Source organism: Centruroides sculpturatus, unplaced genomic scaffold (genome assembly GCF_000671375.1).
Source record: "Centruroides sculpturatus isolate CEXI.00-Female unplaced genomic scaffold, Cexi_2.0 scaffold221, whole genome shotgun sequence".
Lineage (NCBI taxonomy): Eukaryota > Metazoa > Arthropoda > Arachnida > Scorpiones > Buthidae > Centruroides > Centruroides sculpturatus.
The window spans coordinates 192,357-204,767 of NW_019384612.1; the positions used below are offsets into that span (position 1 = coordinate 192,357).

Consider the following 12,411-nt stretch of genomic DNA (forward strand, 5'->3'; position numbering starts at 1 on the left):
TAGATATATTTTCATTTAAAATATATACTATTTTCGTATACTATACTTACCAACGTCGATATATACAGGTGGGAGTGAACTAGACTGGTCGTTTCCTTCCTTCACAATGTCATTGGCCAATGTAGATGGACGATGGTTGCGCTTTCGTACTATAGTAGTGAAGAGAGATGATACGACAATGATTTATAAATCGCGACTTCGAGTTAAACGAACGTTTGCCTTTTCTAAAATAAAAAAAAAATAAAAAAAAAACTACTCAGAAATCGCCTCAAATCAACGTCTTTTCGTTAGTGTCTTAATTAGCAAAGATAATCATCTCTCATTTTCTTGATAATTAATTACTCCTCGATGGATAGGAACGTGACAAAGAGGTATATTTAAGTCACTTTTGTATTGTTTATTCAAATTAAATAGTGTTATTTTCGTAACAATAAATGACTTAAAAACTACACCAAATTAGTTTAAATTCTTGTGGAATTATCAGAATTCGTTACAACAGTTTTTCTCAACGGGGGCGATATGTGGGCGTTTTTCCATGTTGAGGGGGCGATTAGTAACAATTCATGTTATTAAGGGCGAAATACAATTTTCCGGGCGATATAGTAAAACATTATATTAAGAATAATTAGATATTTTATTCGTTATATCGTACAATAATTAAACAAATAACATTATACTAGTCACTAGTCTATTCAATTCAGTACGAATTTGGCGTTAGCCTTGGCCCTCGGTATTGGAATTTTAAAGTGAATGGGCAATACTACATAACGGTTTTATTGAAGGGGCGACGATTCGTTAGAGGTTGAGAAACACTGCGTTACAATTTCGAATCGGGATAAACTGTTTGTCCGATTTCCAGAATAAGCTTAGGACTATTGTGTATCAGACTTATTCCCCCTGTTCAGATAGAGAGAAAATAAAGAAAAAAAAATATTATTTTCTTTACTTGCTAAAAAAATAATCTTTATTTTCATTTATAACAAAATTCCTATTCTTTCAATTTTACTCTATCTTTAGTTATTGAAAATTTAAAACCCGAAATTTGTTTCTACCGTTATATATTATATTCCGATTACCGTATAAATTTATTAATGTTATTTTATGAAGACGACTTTCTTCGATTTCTTTTATTGCCGTTTCGAATTCCCCAAAGAATATAAAAGTTGAATTTTTACTTCCTTTCCTTATATCTTCGGCAATATATCTCTATATAATAATTCGTATTTACTGACTACATTTCCTATTATATATATAGGCTATATATATATATATATATATATAAATTGTTTTATATTTACTGACACTAGAGTTCTTTTTTTTATATGTTAATTTTCTTTTAACTTACTAAAATATTAATCTTAATATAACTCCACGTTTCATTTAATTTTAAATATTTTATTGGCGTAGACCAATTCGAAACGGTATTTCTACGTTAATAATTAATAAAGAAGAGACTTTATTCATATAACTTATATTTTAAAAAATGGAAGAATTCCAGTTGACGTGCTCTCTGGTCTAAATCGATTCTACATATTTTTAATACCAAAGATAGGATGTTACTAAAAATAACAAAAGATGAAGATGCTGTGGAGTGTTAAATATTTCTAAGAAAGAATACAATTATAGAAGAAAAATGGTAAATATAATATTAAAAAAGAAAAAAAAAAAGGAACCACTNAAGTGTATGGGGCAAACATATCAGGTGCTTGAGCAATTTAATTTTTTAATAGTTTCTGCTTTTTTGCTAATTCTTGACTTTTTGCTTTATTTTTTAATGTTAATAAAATACTTACTTTAGTTGGATAGTTGAGTGTATTTAAATCTATCAATCCTTTACAGACGATACCGATCTTGGTTATTTTTATTAATAAAAAGTAATATTACAAACGTTGTGATTATTTATAAATGAATGTTAAATTTAATATTTATCATGATTAATATTTATCCGTTCTTTATTCACCGTCTAAATTAAAACTGGGATGAAGGATGTGGAATCGCTTCAATTATCCAGGCTGTAGATCAGAAGGAAGCGACAGAATTTCTGACCTTATTTAGTCGATCGCTAATGACAATACTTAATGATGAAAGCAGCAAAGCGGATGTCTTTGTTGCCTGTCATTTCGTTCGTCTTTACAAACGACACGATTGTTTTACAAATAACATTTCCAGGGTCGACAGCTTAAGATCAGTTTTATCAATGAAAACCGACCGAGTTATCTTAATACACGTTTGGTTAATTAAATAAGATATTCGAGTTGTCTTACGCTGAAATGATTTGAAAATTTTTGAAATTTTATTGGACGATGTTTCTCCTTCTCTCCATAATAACTCTGAAAATTATCATTAAATAGTATTAATAAATAATCACGTTAACTACTTTGTTTAATGGCATTGTATTAAGTTATATATAAGTTAATTTTATTCTCAAAAGTTTAACGCATTTTAATGTACTGTAATAGAAAACTAATTTATTATTTTGTCTGCTTACAGCAAAAGTTGTTTTTAGGAATAGATCCTTCTCCGATTCTACATGTTAAGAAGTAATAGCTTTTATATATAATTAAAGTTTAATTTAACTTGCTTCGAAAACAGTAAACAAATTCTGATTTCTGATTAGAAGTTTTTGTAATTCACAAATACTTCTTTCGAACTGAATGAGCTTCTATTCCAGTAATGGAATTAAAAAATATATATAAACATATAATTTAATTTGTTTATTTTATCAGAAAGTTAATGGAAAAATCAAACTGTAACTGCATCTTCTAAAAACAACCTTCGCTTCACTTCAGATAAGATAAAATGTTTTCTCATCGATTGAACTTTAACCTTAACAAATTCTTACCTAATTCCGTAAGTGAACAATACCAGAGCGATGATCATGCTCATTAATGGATCCAAATAACCTATTTTGTTAATGTAATGGTAGAGCAATTCGGCAACGATGATTAAAATACTTAAAACTGCACTCAATCCAGTGTTGATGGCTAAAAAATAAATATTATATCTGTTATTTTTCGAATAAATGCAATTATTTTTTATAATTTATTCTTTACCTTCCAGAAGAAGCGATTGACTCTTCATCTTCTTGTAAGCATAAAATTTACTAATTGCCATGATTAAGCACAGAGCCGAAGCCACTGATGTTAGAACAAATACCTCTCTCATCTAAAAACAGAAAGGAAAAAAAAATCACAGATTAACGATCAATTCATAACCATTTTACTATTTCTAGACAATCAATTACTTACTGATTAAATATTTAAAGTATTCTTAAGTGAAAGCATGAGAATTCCTAATTATTTTATTGATATAATAACTAAAACTTGTAAATAATAGCAGAAGATATCATAAATATAATCAATACGAAAAGTTATCGTTTGTATGGTAATATTTATAGGGCTTATTCAACAAAAAAAAATTCGTGTTTGATATATTTTCATATGTCAAAGTTAAATTGTTATTATGGATGATACATTATTAATTACGAAGAGATTATAGACAATGTAGAATGAATATCTGGGACAAATTGATGGGGAGTTAAAATCCAGGTGGTGGAAGCGAGAGAAGGTGATGCCAATCGATGCCCCATAAATCTCTAGAAATAGGTTAATGTGAGGGAGGAGTAGACTAGGAAGATTCACCACCCTATGGGCGTATTATCGAAATGATTTGCAAGCATCTTATCATTTTAAGACAAGACAAAGATAACTTAACGACGTCACTATTTTCTCTAGTCGTTAACTGCGAAATTCAAGTCAAAACGACCGGTGAAGATGATCAAATCCCTGGTGTCAATCGATTGTAATTGTGTCTGGTGTCGATTGAACTTTCATCATCTCTAGAGAAGGTTAACAAAAGTGAAAATACAGTTAAATTCACATAAAATTTGAAGCCTTTCGTCTCGAAACGAAAGGCTTCAAATATGTTGTTCCGTTAACAATATGCATCCCGAAAACTGTCAATTCTAATCAACTAATAAAACGAAGGTATAAAATGACCAATTATTATTATTATTATTATTACTATTATTTCCCCCCTTTCCTTTGTCTGTCTAAATTCGAATAAAGATAAAAAGAAAAATTTATATTTAAAAAAAAAAAATTCTGTTAAGTTAAAACACGTCTACTAGAAATAAATTATAGATAACTTTTCATTTATTTATTTTTTAATGTTAATAAAATACTTACTTTAGTTGGATAGTTGAGTGTATTTAAATCTATCAATCCTTTACAGACGATACCGATCGAAGAAATAATAAATAACACGCCTAACACTAAGCATGCTCTGAAATTTAAACAGATTGATGAGATCTTAGATTAACTTTAAAACGGAATTAATTAATTAAAATCTTTAATTGTTTTTTTTTAAATATTTACGCCAAATTCTTCTTTTTACCTTTATTATAACTTTAATCGATCTTTTAGATCTCAATACTGATAAATATTAAATAAAAACTTACGTATTTTCTCGATCTTCCAAATGGATGGAGTAATTTGATCCGTAAAATCTCCAAAAAACAACGGAGCAGCACAGCATATCTAATAAAGAATCCATCTACACAAGAGAATATTTTAAGAAATAAAGTAAAAAGAAAAAAAAAACGTTTATAAAGATAATTAAAAATAAAAGTTTACTTACCGCAAAAGCATACATTGCCGAACTATTGCAGTAAACAGCGCAAACTACGAAAAAAAAATTAATTATTTACTATAAAATAATTATAAGTTTAATTACGAAGTTTAAATCTAATATTAGGAAGTAACTATAGTTTTTTTTAATATATTTTTTAACTCTCTTCGCCTTTGGAACTAAGAGGGCCTTTTTAAGCGAGATATTCGGCCAGACTAACCCATGGAGGGAAGAGAATACCAACAATTTCGGACGTATCAACCTTTGGAGTTTTTCGGTTATTATAAGTGTTGTAAGTTTAAATTATTACGAGTTTTGTTGTAGTGTCTTACAAGTTACATTCAATTACTGTACTGAAACTCCAGAATGTGTTCCATGTAGAACATTACAGTGTGGTTATAATTAAAGTTACTCTACTAAGACCTGTCTAGAGACCGTTCTCGTGGACGTATTTTGATGAAACTTGGTATATATGTTATATGGACCGTGGGGAAAAGGAAAATGTGAAAAAATATTTAGTTCGAATTTTTACCACTAGGTGAAAAAATGGCGCACGAAGAACAATAAGTACAAAATGGAAACACGCAAGATTTTTATTCACAACATTTGTTCAATGTGCAATCCATTTGTTCAATGTGCAATCCATTTGCATCAATTACGTGTTCAAAACGCCTTACAATGCTGTAAGGTGTTTTGAACCCCTAATTGAACACGTTTTGAACACGTAATTGATGCAAATGGATTGCACATTGAACAAGTGTTGTGAATAAAAATCTTTAGCGTGTTTCCATTTTGTATTTCTTGTTCTTCGTGCGCCATTTTTTCACCTAGTGGTAAAAATTCGAACTAAATATTTTTTTCACATTTTCCTTTTCCCCACGGTCCATATAACATATATACCAAGTTTCATCAAAATACGTCCACGAGAACGGGCTCTAGACAGGTCTGAGTAGCGCAACTTTAACTATAACCACCCTGTATATCAGAGTGTTTTAGTATTAATCCTGTATTAGAATTGCCACATTAAGATTTGGAAATAATGGATTCTTTTTTGGGAGGTCCGTATTCCAACAAATGTAGCTGAAAAAATAAAAATTTAATTTTATGTAAAAATAATAATTATAAAAGAATCACCAATTGCTGCTGAAGCTAGAACTACGTTGACAAAAGCAGAAATGCCCATGATCCACAAGACAATTCTTCTTGATTTTACTTTACTACAGAAATCATCGGAGTAGTTTATTTTCAACGGGATAGATTCTAGAAAATAAAAATGATTACAGCTGGAAATTAAAATGCAATTAATTAACAATCTGATATCCTTAATCATCATCACTATTAGCTAATTTATATTATTTTTTTGAGGCAAATATTTACCTCATCCCCTCTTCTTATAAATCCATCACGGAAAACGCTCTACAAATTTTGAAATTTTTTTTAATTATATATTGATTGACTTTAAATATATTTTATTTTTAAAATTTTTATTTGTGTACAGTACTTGCTTTGTTAAGCGATAGTTGATTTAAACTGCAATGGCAGCTGTATCCGGGAAGCCGAATTATACCTGCAAATATAATTTTTATAAAATTTTATTTTTTTTTTTCTAAAAAAGAAACTAAATATGTGGTTTATTCTCTAGCTAGCAAGCTGTTTTTTTTTTTTTTTTAAGCCGAGTTAGATAATGTTTTCAGAAATTCATTTGTTACTTTAGCAAAACTCGGTTATTGTTGAAAGAACTAAACATCTCTCATCAGCTTGTATTGTTCGTCCTCTTCCTTTTGACATAAAAGAGTTGCTTTTTTTATCACTGGCAAAGTACAAGAGCTCTAGATCTATTAATATACTCGACAGGGTTGCAATGTTTGACATTAATGGATTGTCAGAAACATCCTGCATCGGCTTTCACTTCTTTTATCATTACTGATCAGCCATTAACACCCTCAAAATCGAACTAGTCAGTTTAAAATAGAATACATTTTACCAATTTTATTCTCTATAAAATTCATGTTTTTGTTATAGAGATTATTATCTATAATACAAAGTAATAAAAATACTGTTGTTATTTCTTTCGGAAATTAATTAGTCTATCTCGATTTTCAATTAATGTAATGGAAAAATGATGTATTTTAACATTAAAAAATATATATATATTTAAATATAATCGAAATTCCTTAAAACTAATTCAGATTGTTGTTCTTTTAATAGACAAAAAGAAACAAATTCTAAATGCATTTAATAGCACAAAAGCTAGACTTTCGCTCTTTTTATAGACGCATTAAGAATCTTAAATCGCTTTTCCTTTGAACATTATTGTTATAAACAGAAATGACTGCAGATTATTTTAATTTTATTTAGCAGATTTTAAGCAAGTACAATTTTCCTCGTCTAACCTCATTTACAAACAGTAATTTGAAATTGTCATACTTCATTAGGATATGGCACAAAGTGCTTGATGGAAATGCCAAAAGTGTTACATCTCATACTGCTATTTCACCCCTTCATTTATGTTATTTTCTTTTCAAATGTAACATTTTCATTTAAAAAAAAAAAAAAAAAGTTAAAACATATCAATGTAAATTATTCTTACCTTCGATAGTATGTTGGTTGCAAAATACTGTTCCAGTCATATTCAAATTTGATGAATTTCCCCAAAATTATTCTTAGAAGCATGGACATTGAAATTCTGTCAATTTGACAAAAGATCAACTTCTCTTCTCTATCTTTCTACCGTTCTGAGTCCTTTTTGTTTCTTTCTGTTTCTTATCATCTTTGACCTTTGCTTTAATGGAACTGAATAAGCAAATTGTTTGATAGATAAAGCTTATTGATAGATGTCTGTCAATTCCCCGAAAAATTTTTTATAAATAATATCAATTCTTTATGCATCTTCGGAATATTTTTAAAAAATCAATACATTATTATTAAACTTTTTTTTAAAAAATCCATGTTTTATTGAGATTAAATTATCAACTAAAGTTTAAAAAATAAAAATATGAACTGGAAACTGCCAACTGTTGCATCTCCATCTTTTGCAACTATCCCAGTTTAGATATTAATATTTATTTTCATATCAGCTTCTGGACATTAATAAATGATAAATCAAAGATCCATTGTATATAATGACATATAAGGGAATATTAATAACAAGACTTATCATAAATGCATTTATATATGATGCCAATTTATGATTGCTAAAAATTAAAAATGGCATTAAATCAATATTTGCATTAAAACTTTTTTTTTATAATGCATTATCCCTTTCAAAAGTTTATCAGCAGGTCCTAGTCTATATTGAAATACGAACCATTTATTAATTACATTTAAATTGATTAGTTCATAAGGTTATCTTTTTAAAATTTCTATCAACTTATTTGGAACGAACCAGGATCTAACAGTTATAACACATTTTAGTTTATAGGCTACGCAATTCAATAATGATAGGGTACAATTGCTTCTAGCTGTAATCTTAAATCTCTTACCAGATAAATAAACCTATTCAATAAAATATATTTTCTAGGTTTTTAAAATATATTTTAAAAAATTATAACTAAAAGATAAAAAAAAAAGAACGGATGTTTAAACAAATAATGTTTTTTTCTATGGTGATAGCTATAGCTATTGTTAATAATCTCCAAAAGCTTTGAAAATATATTTGTGTGTAAACAAATTTAACTTGTACAAATATTATAAAGATAATAGAAGAAAAACATCTAATAAATGTATTGTTCTGTATTTAATATCTTAATCGCTTATCAAGTTATCTTTTTTTTTGTGATTTCGGAAAGAATGATAAAAATTTTGTAAGAAATTATGAACACAAACAACATACAAATATCTATAAAATTAAAATGTATTATTTCGTATATATATAATAATAATTACATAATTTAATAGCTTTTAATTTTATAGTTGAAAACTCTTCTGTTACATCAATAGTTTTCAAAAATTTCTTTATAAAATCTCTAAAATTGAAATTATAGTTATGTATTATTAAACAACAGATCATAAATGGTCTTGTAATTGTCCACAAAATGCACTTCAAAACCTTCTGTAATATAAGTAGGTAGATCAAAAAAGTCTTTCCTATTCTCCTCTGGCAATATTAAGCACGACACTCCTACTCTTCTAGCCTATAATTAAAATCATTTTATTTAAAATTAATTCTAATAATTAATCATAAAATATTCAAAATTTCAAATATAATAATTGATCTATTTTAATTTTGTCATATGTATAAACATCTGTAATTATAACAATTATGAAATGCGTCTTCAAAAGAGAACTATTTTAAGCAACGGTCACAATTTTTCGGTGCTTTCCAGATATAAAAAAGCTACATTAAAATTCACATACAAAATAAAAACTGTTTCGGAAAGAAAAAAACCATTTCACTAAAATGGAATAGAATTACATAAGCTGTTTCAATTAATCGACTGTAATATGATTTGATTAACGGTAACAAATTATAAATAAGTTTTATAAGCTAATTAATTAAAAACTTTTCTATATTTATTTAAATTACATTGATAATTGACAAATAAAGTCTTTATTAATTTATATATAGGAAAATTATTCAATATTGGAAAGATTTTAAAAATTTAAATAATAAAATTATATTAGACATTTCTGATTATTTATGACAAATGATTAAAATAATCATAATTTAGAATTTTCCATTTTTTATTTATTTACTTATTTTATTGTGCAAGGCAATGTCTTAAGATGGTTGGTTACTCTCAAAGAACCAAACAATTTGAGAGTATAAATTTTCCCTCATATCATTAACTTACAATTATTTACATTAATTTACGTAATGGCTTTTTTTTTTAATAACCAAATATAACATTCCTCAAATTGTGGAATGCATGCTAAAAAAATAAAGCACTACATAATAATAATTTATTTTTAGTTACATAGGAATTAATAAGCTGAAAAAATAAAAATTTAATTTTATGTAAAAATAATAATTATAAAAGAATCACCAATTGCTGCTGAAGCTAGAACTACGTTGACAAAAGCAGAAATGNCAAATAAGAAAATGATTTGCCTTGGGTAAGAAAAATCAAAACAAATATACTTTTGGATTTTTTAGTTTTTCGTTTAAATAGCCACAAATATTCTATTTTCTTTTATAATTTTTAAATACATTCTGCAATTCATAGAAAATTTTTATGCATGCATTTTCTTTTTAAAATGTAAAATTTCAATTCTTTCTTCCTTTCCAAAGTATACGAATTTACTAAGTAAATACAGTACATAATAATTTTACAAATGTTATATTTTTAAAACATAATCTGTGATTTCCTTTTGTTGTTGGCTGGAGTATGTAACAGAAAAATAAACAAAATTGGTTCAGATTAAGCAGAGTTTGGATTAGTGAGTGTACACTATATTTTTAAATTATAAAAGCTTTGGTCTTGATTTAACATGTACACTGTTAACTATTAATTTAGAGATCTGAATGTTATTTAGTTAACTAGTGAATTTTATCCTGTTTATGAATAATTATAAATTACAATAGAATGACATCATTCTTTATTGAATATCATCACAAATTTTTGTTTGAAGACCAATAATTCTTGTTACATGAGTATGACCAATATATGACAAAGTCAGTGACTATGACCAATAGAAAGAGATTTAACATTTAAATCAGCATTATTTTCTACATTTTGTAAATTTAACATTCATTTTATAACTATTCTAACATATCTTGGATGTGTGCATGAACAAACTGTTGTTTTCTGAGAGATCTGAATTTTGGTGATTTTACATATAAACTAATCCCCATGTTTGTGAATAATTGGGACTGAGTAATCCTTCATGAACATAAAAATTCTCAAAATTTGAGCTCCATTTTCAATGTTAAAGTTGTACATTGTTCCAAGACTTTTTGTATTACTGCTGTTTTAAAATAATTTAAGAAAAATGAATGGTTTTACTAAATAAATATACTTGGCAATGGTTTATAGTGCTGCAAAAGTCATTTTATTTAAGCTGAAAGAAAAAAAAAAAAAAAACAGTAACATAACTTATGACAGACCACCATACAAATGAGTGATTGCAGTGATCTTTTAGCATCGCACATGCTTGAACATTTAGTTCTCTCAGATGACAACTCCAGTTTACAGTAGTATGTAATCTCCTATTTCCTGAAAGGTCAAAACCTTTCACAAAAGTTGAAATTTTGGTGCATGAATATCCAGTCATGAATGATCAAATTCTCAAACACTGATTTCATAAACATCAAGTAGTGTATTAGCAGCAATTATTTGACAGTTCAAAACTGGCTGGTGTCTCATTTTCCAAATAGGATTAAATTCTCCTGTTACTTTCATTTGCTAACACATACAAAATTGATATTGTTTAACACCTTAATTCAAGAAGAGAAAGACCATCTGAGATTATGAATTGTTCTGAAGACTAGATCAAAGAAAATACTTTTGAATGTTTGCAAGTATTGGTGAAAACTGTTCTTTCAGTATTTGTCAATTTCTGATTTGTTTCAAATTCTTTTATTTTATTAAAATTGATAAACAATGCTATTGATATGAATAATTGGTATTTTCATCATTTCAATTGGAATTGCAAAATTTTGAGATTGTTCTATGCTTAATTTCATTTTCCTATAGATGCTTTTCTTTCTTTAGAGAGTCTGATTGATTATAGTATTTTTTAACAAATTTAACATAAAACAAATTATATAATACATAATTGCACACACAAAACAATTTCAAAATACATTTTATAATTTTCATATTTTCAAGTAAACAATTTTTTGATTGCATGCTATCAACTCAATAACATTGAATAAATCAATATTTATTCGATGTTTTGTATTTTAATGTACAAAAGTTATTTATTAAAAAATTAAATGAATTATTTTTTTTTCAAAAAATAAAATAAACATTATTTTGTTACATTTGACAAATAATATGAAAAAATTTATTTGAAAAATTTCTCAGTAAATACTATTACATTCCAAATTAAAATTTATATTTGACATAAGATAATAAATAGTTCAACAAATGAAACTTGAATGTACAGGATCATGTATGTATGTCATATTACAATAACTAAGAGTAACACAAGAGTACATATATTGTATGTATGTATCTTTATATCATGTAAAAGTAAAAGTATTAGACATGAAAAAAATCAGTTAATATTCTAAATTGTAAAATAATCTATTTTTTGGTAANATAAGAATTAATTACTCTACATTTCACTTATTCATAAATATAAAAATAAGCACAGACAAACTCCAGTTTTTGAATTTAGTTTGTTCCTAAAAGTTGTTCAAAAACTAATTTGTTCTCAAACTGAAACAAATTTTCCCATAAGAAACAATAGAAAATGGATTAATATATATGTTCCTGATTAATATGTATGTTCCTGACAAAATAAAGTGTTTTTTTTAACATTTTTAGCTGTATTTTATGCACAAAAATGCCTACAATTGCAATATAATATTATCTATATCCATTTTATATATACAGTAATACCCCGAACTTACGTGATAGGTGGAACCGAGCGGTAACCGCGTAAGTCGAATTCGCGTAAGTCGGAGTATAATTTCGCATATAAATACATACAAATAATTTTTAATTGGGGCCGGAGACTAAAGAAAACAATAATTTAGAAAAAAATGTTTAATAAAATCTTAGATAATACATATGTATAACAAATTAGGCCTATATTATTTTACAATTTTTCACATTTACTTGATTATTACGCCATAATTTTAACATTGTTTCCATCTCAGCGATAATACTGTGA

At 26.8% G+C, this 12,411-nt stretch overlaps 2 protein-coding genes across 2 annotated transcripts in view; both read right to left on the reverse strand.

Annotated features, from left to right (window-relative positions):
- Positions 1-1,854: 1,854 nt before the first annotated feature.
- Positions 1,855-5,957, reverse strand: LOC111625271 (transmembrane protein 163-like). The gene is made up of 7 exons (XM_023368373.1): positions 5,764-5,957; positions 4,639-4,682; positions 4,460-4,554; positions 4,188-4,284; positions 3,054-3,165; positions 2,843-2,984; positions 1,855-2,330 (listed from the first exon to the last, which is right to left on the reverse strand). Exons 1-7 carry the CDS (start codon positions 5,810-5,812, stop codon positions 2,294-2,296), a joined length of 576 nt encoding a protein of 191 aa, XP_023224141.1. The 5' UTR covers positions 5,813-5,957; the 3' UTR covers positions 1,855-2,293.
- A 2,539-nt stretch (positions 5,958-8,496) lies between these two features.
- LOC111625267 (lon protease homolog, mitochondrial-like) overlaps positions 8,497-12,411 on the reverse strand; it is a 71,923-nt gene continuing 68,008 nt past the window's right edge. Inside the window, exon 18 of the mRNA XM_023368369.1 lies at positions 8,497-8,762. Within this exon, the coding sequence (XP_023224137.1) occupies positions 8,613-8,762 (150 nt within the window). The 3' untranslated portion in view covers positions 8,497-8,612. The remainder of the gene's footprint in view (positions 8,763-12,411) is intronic.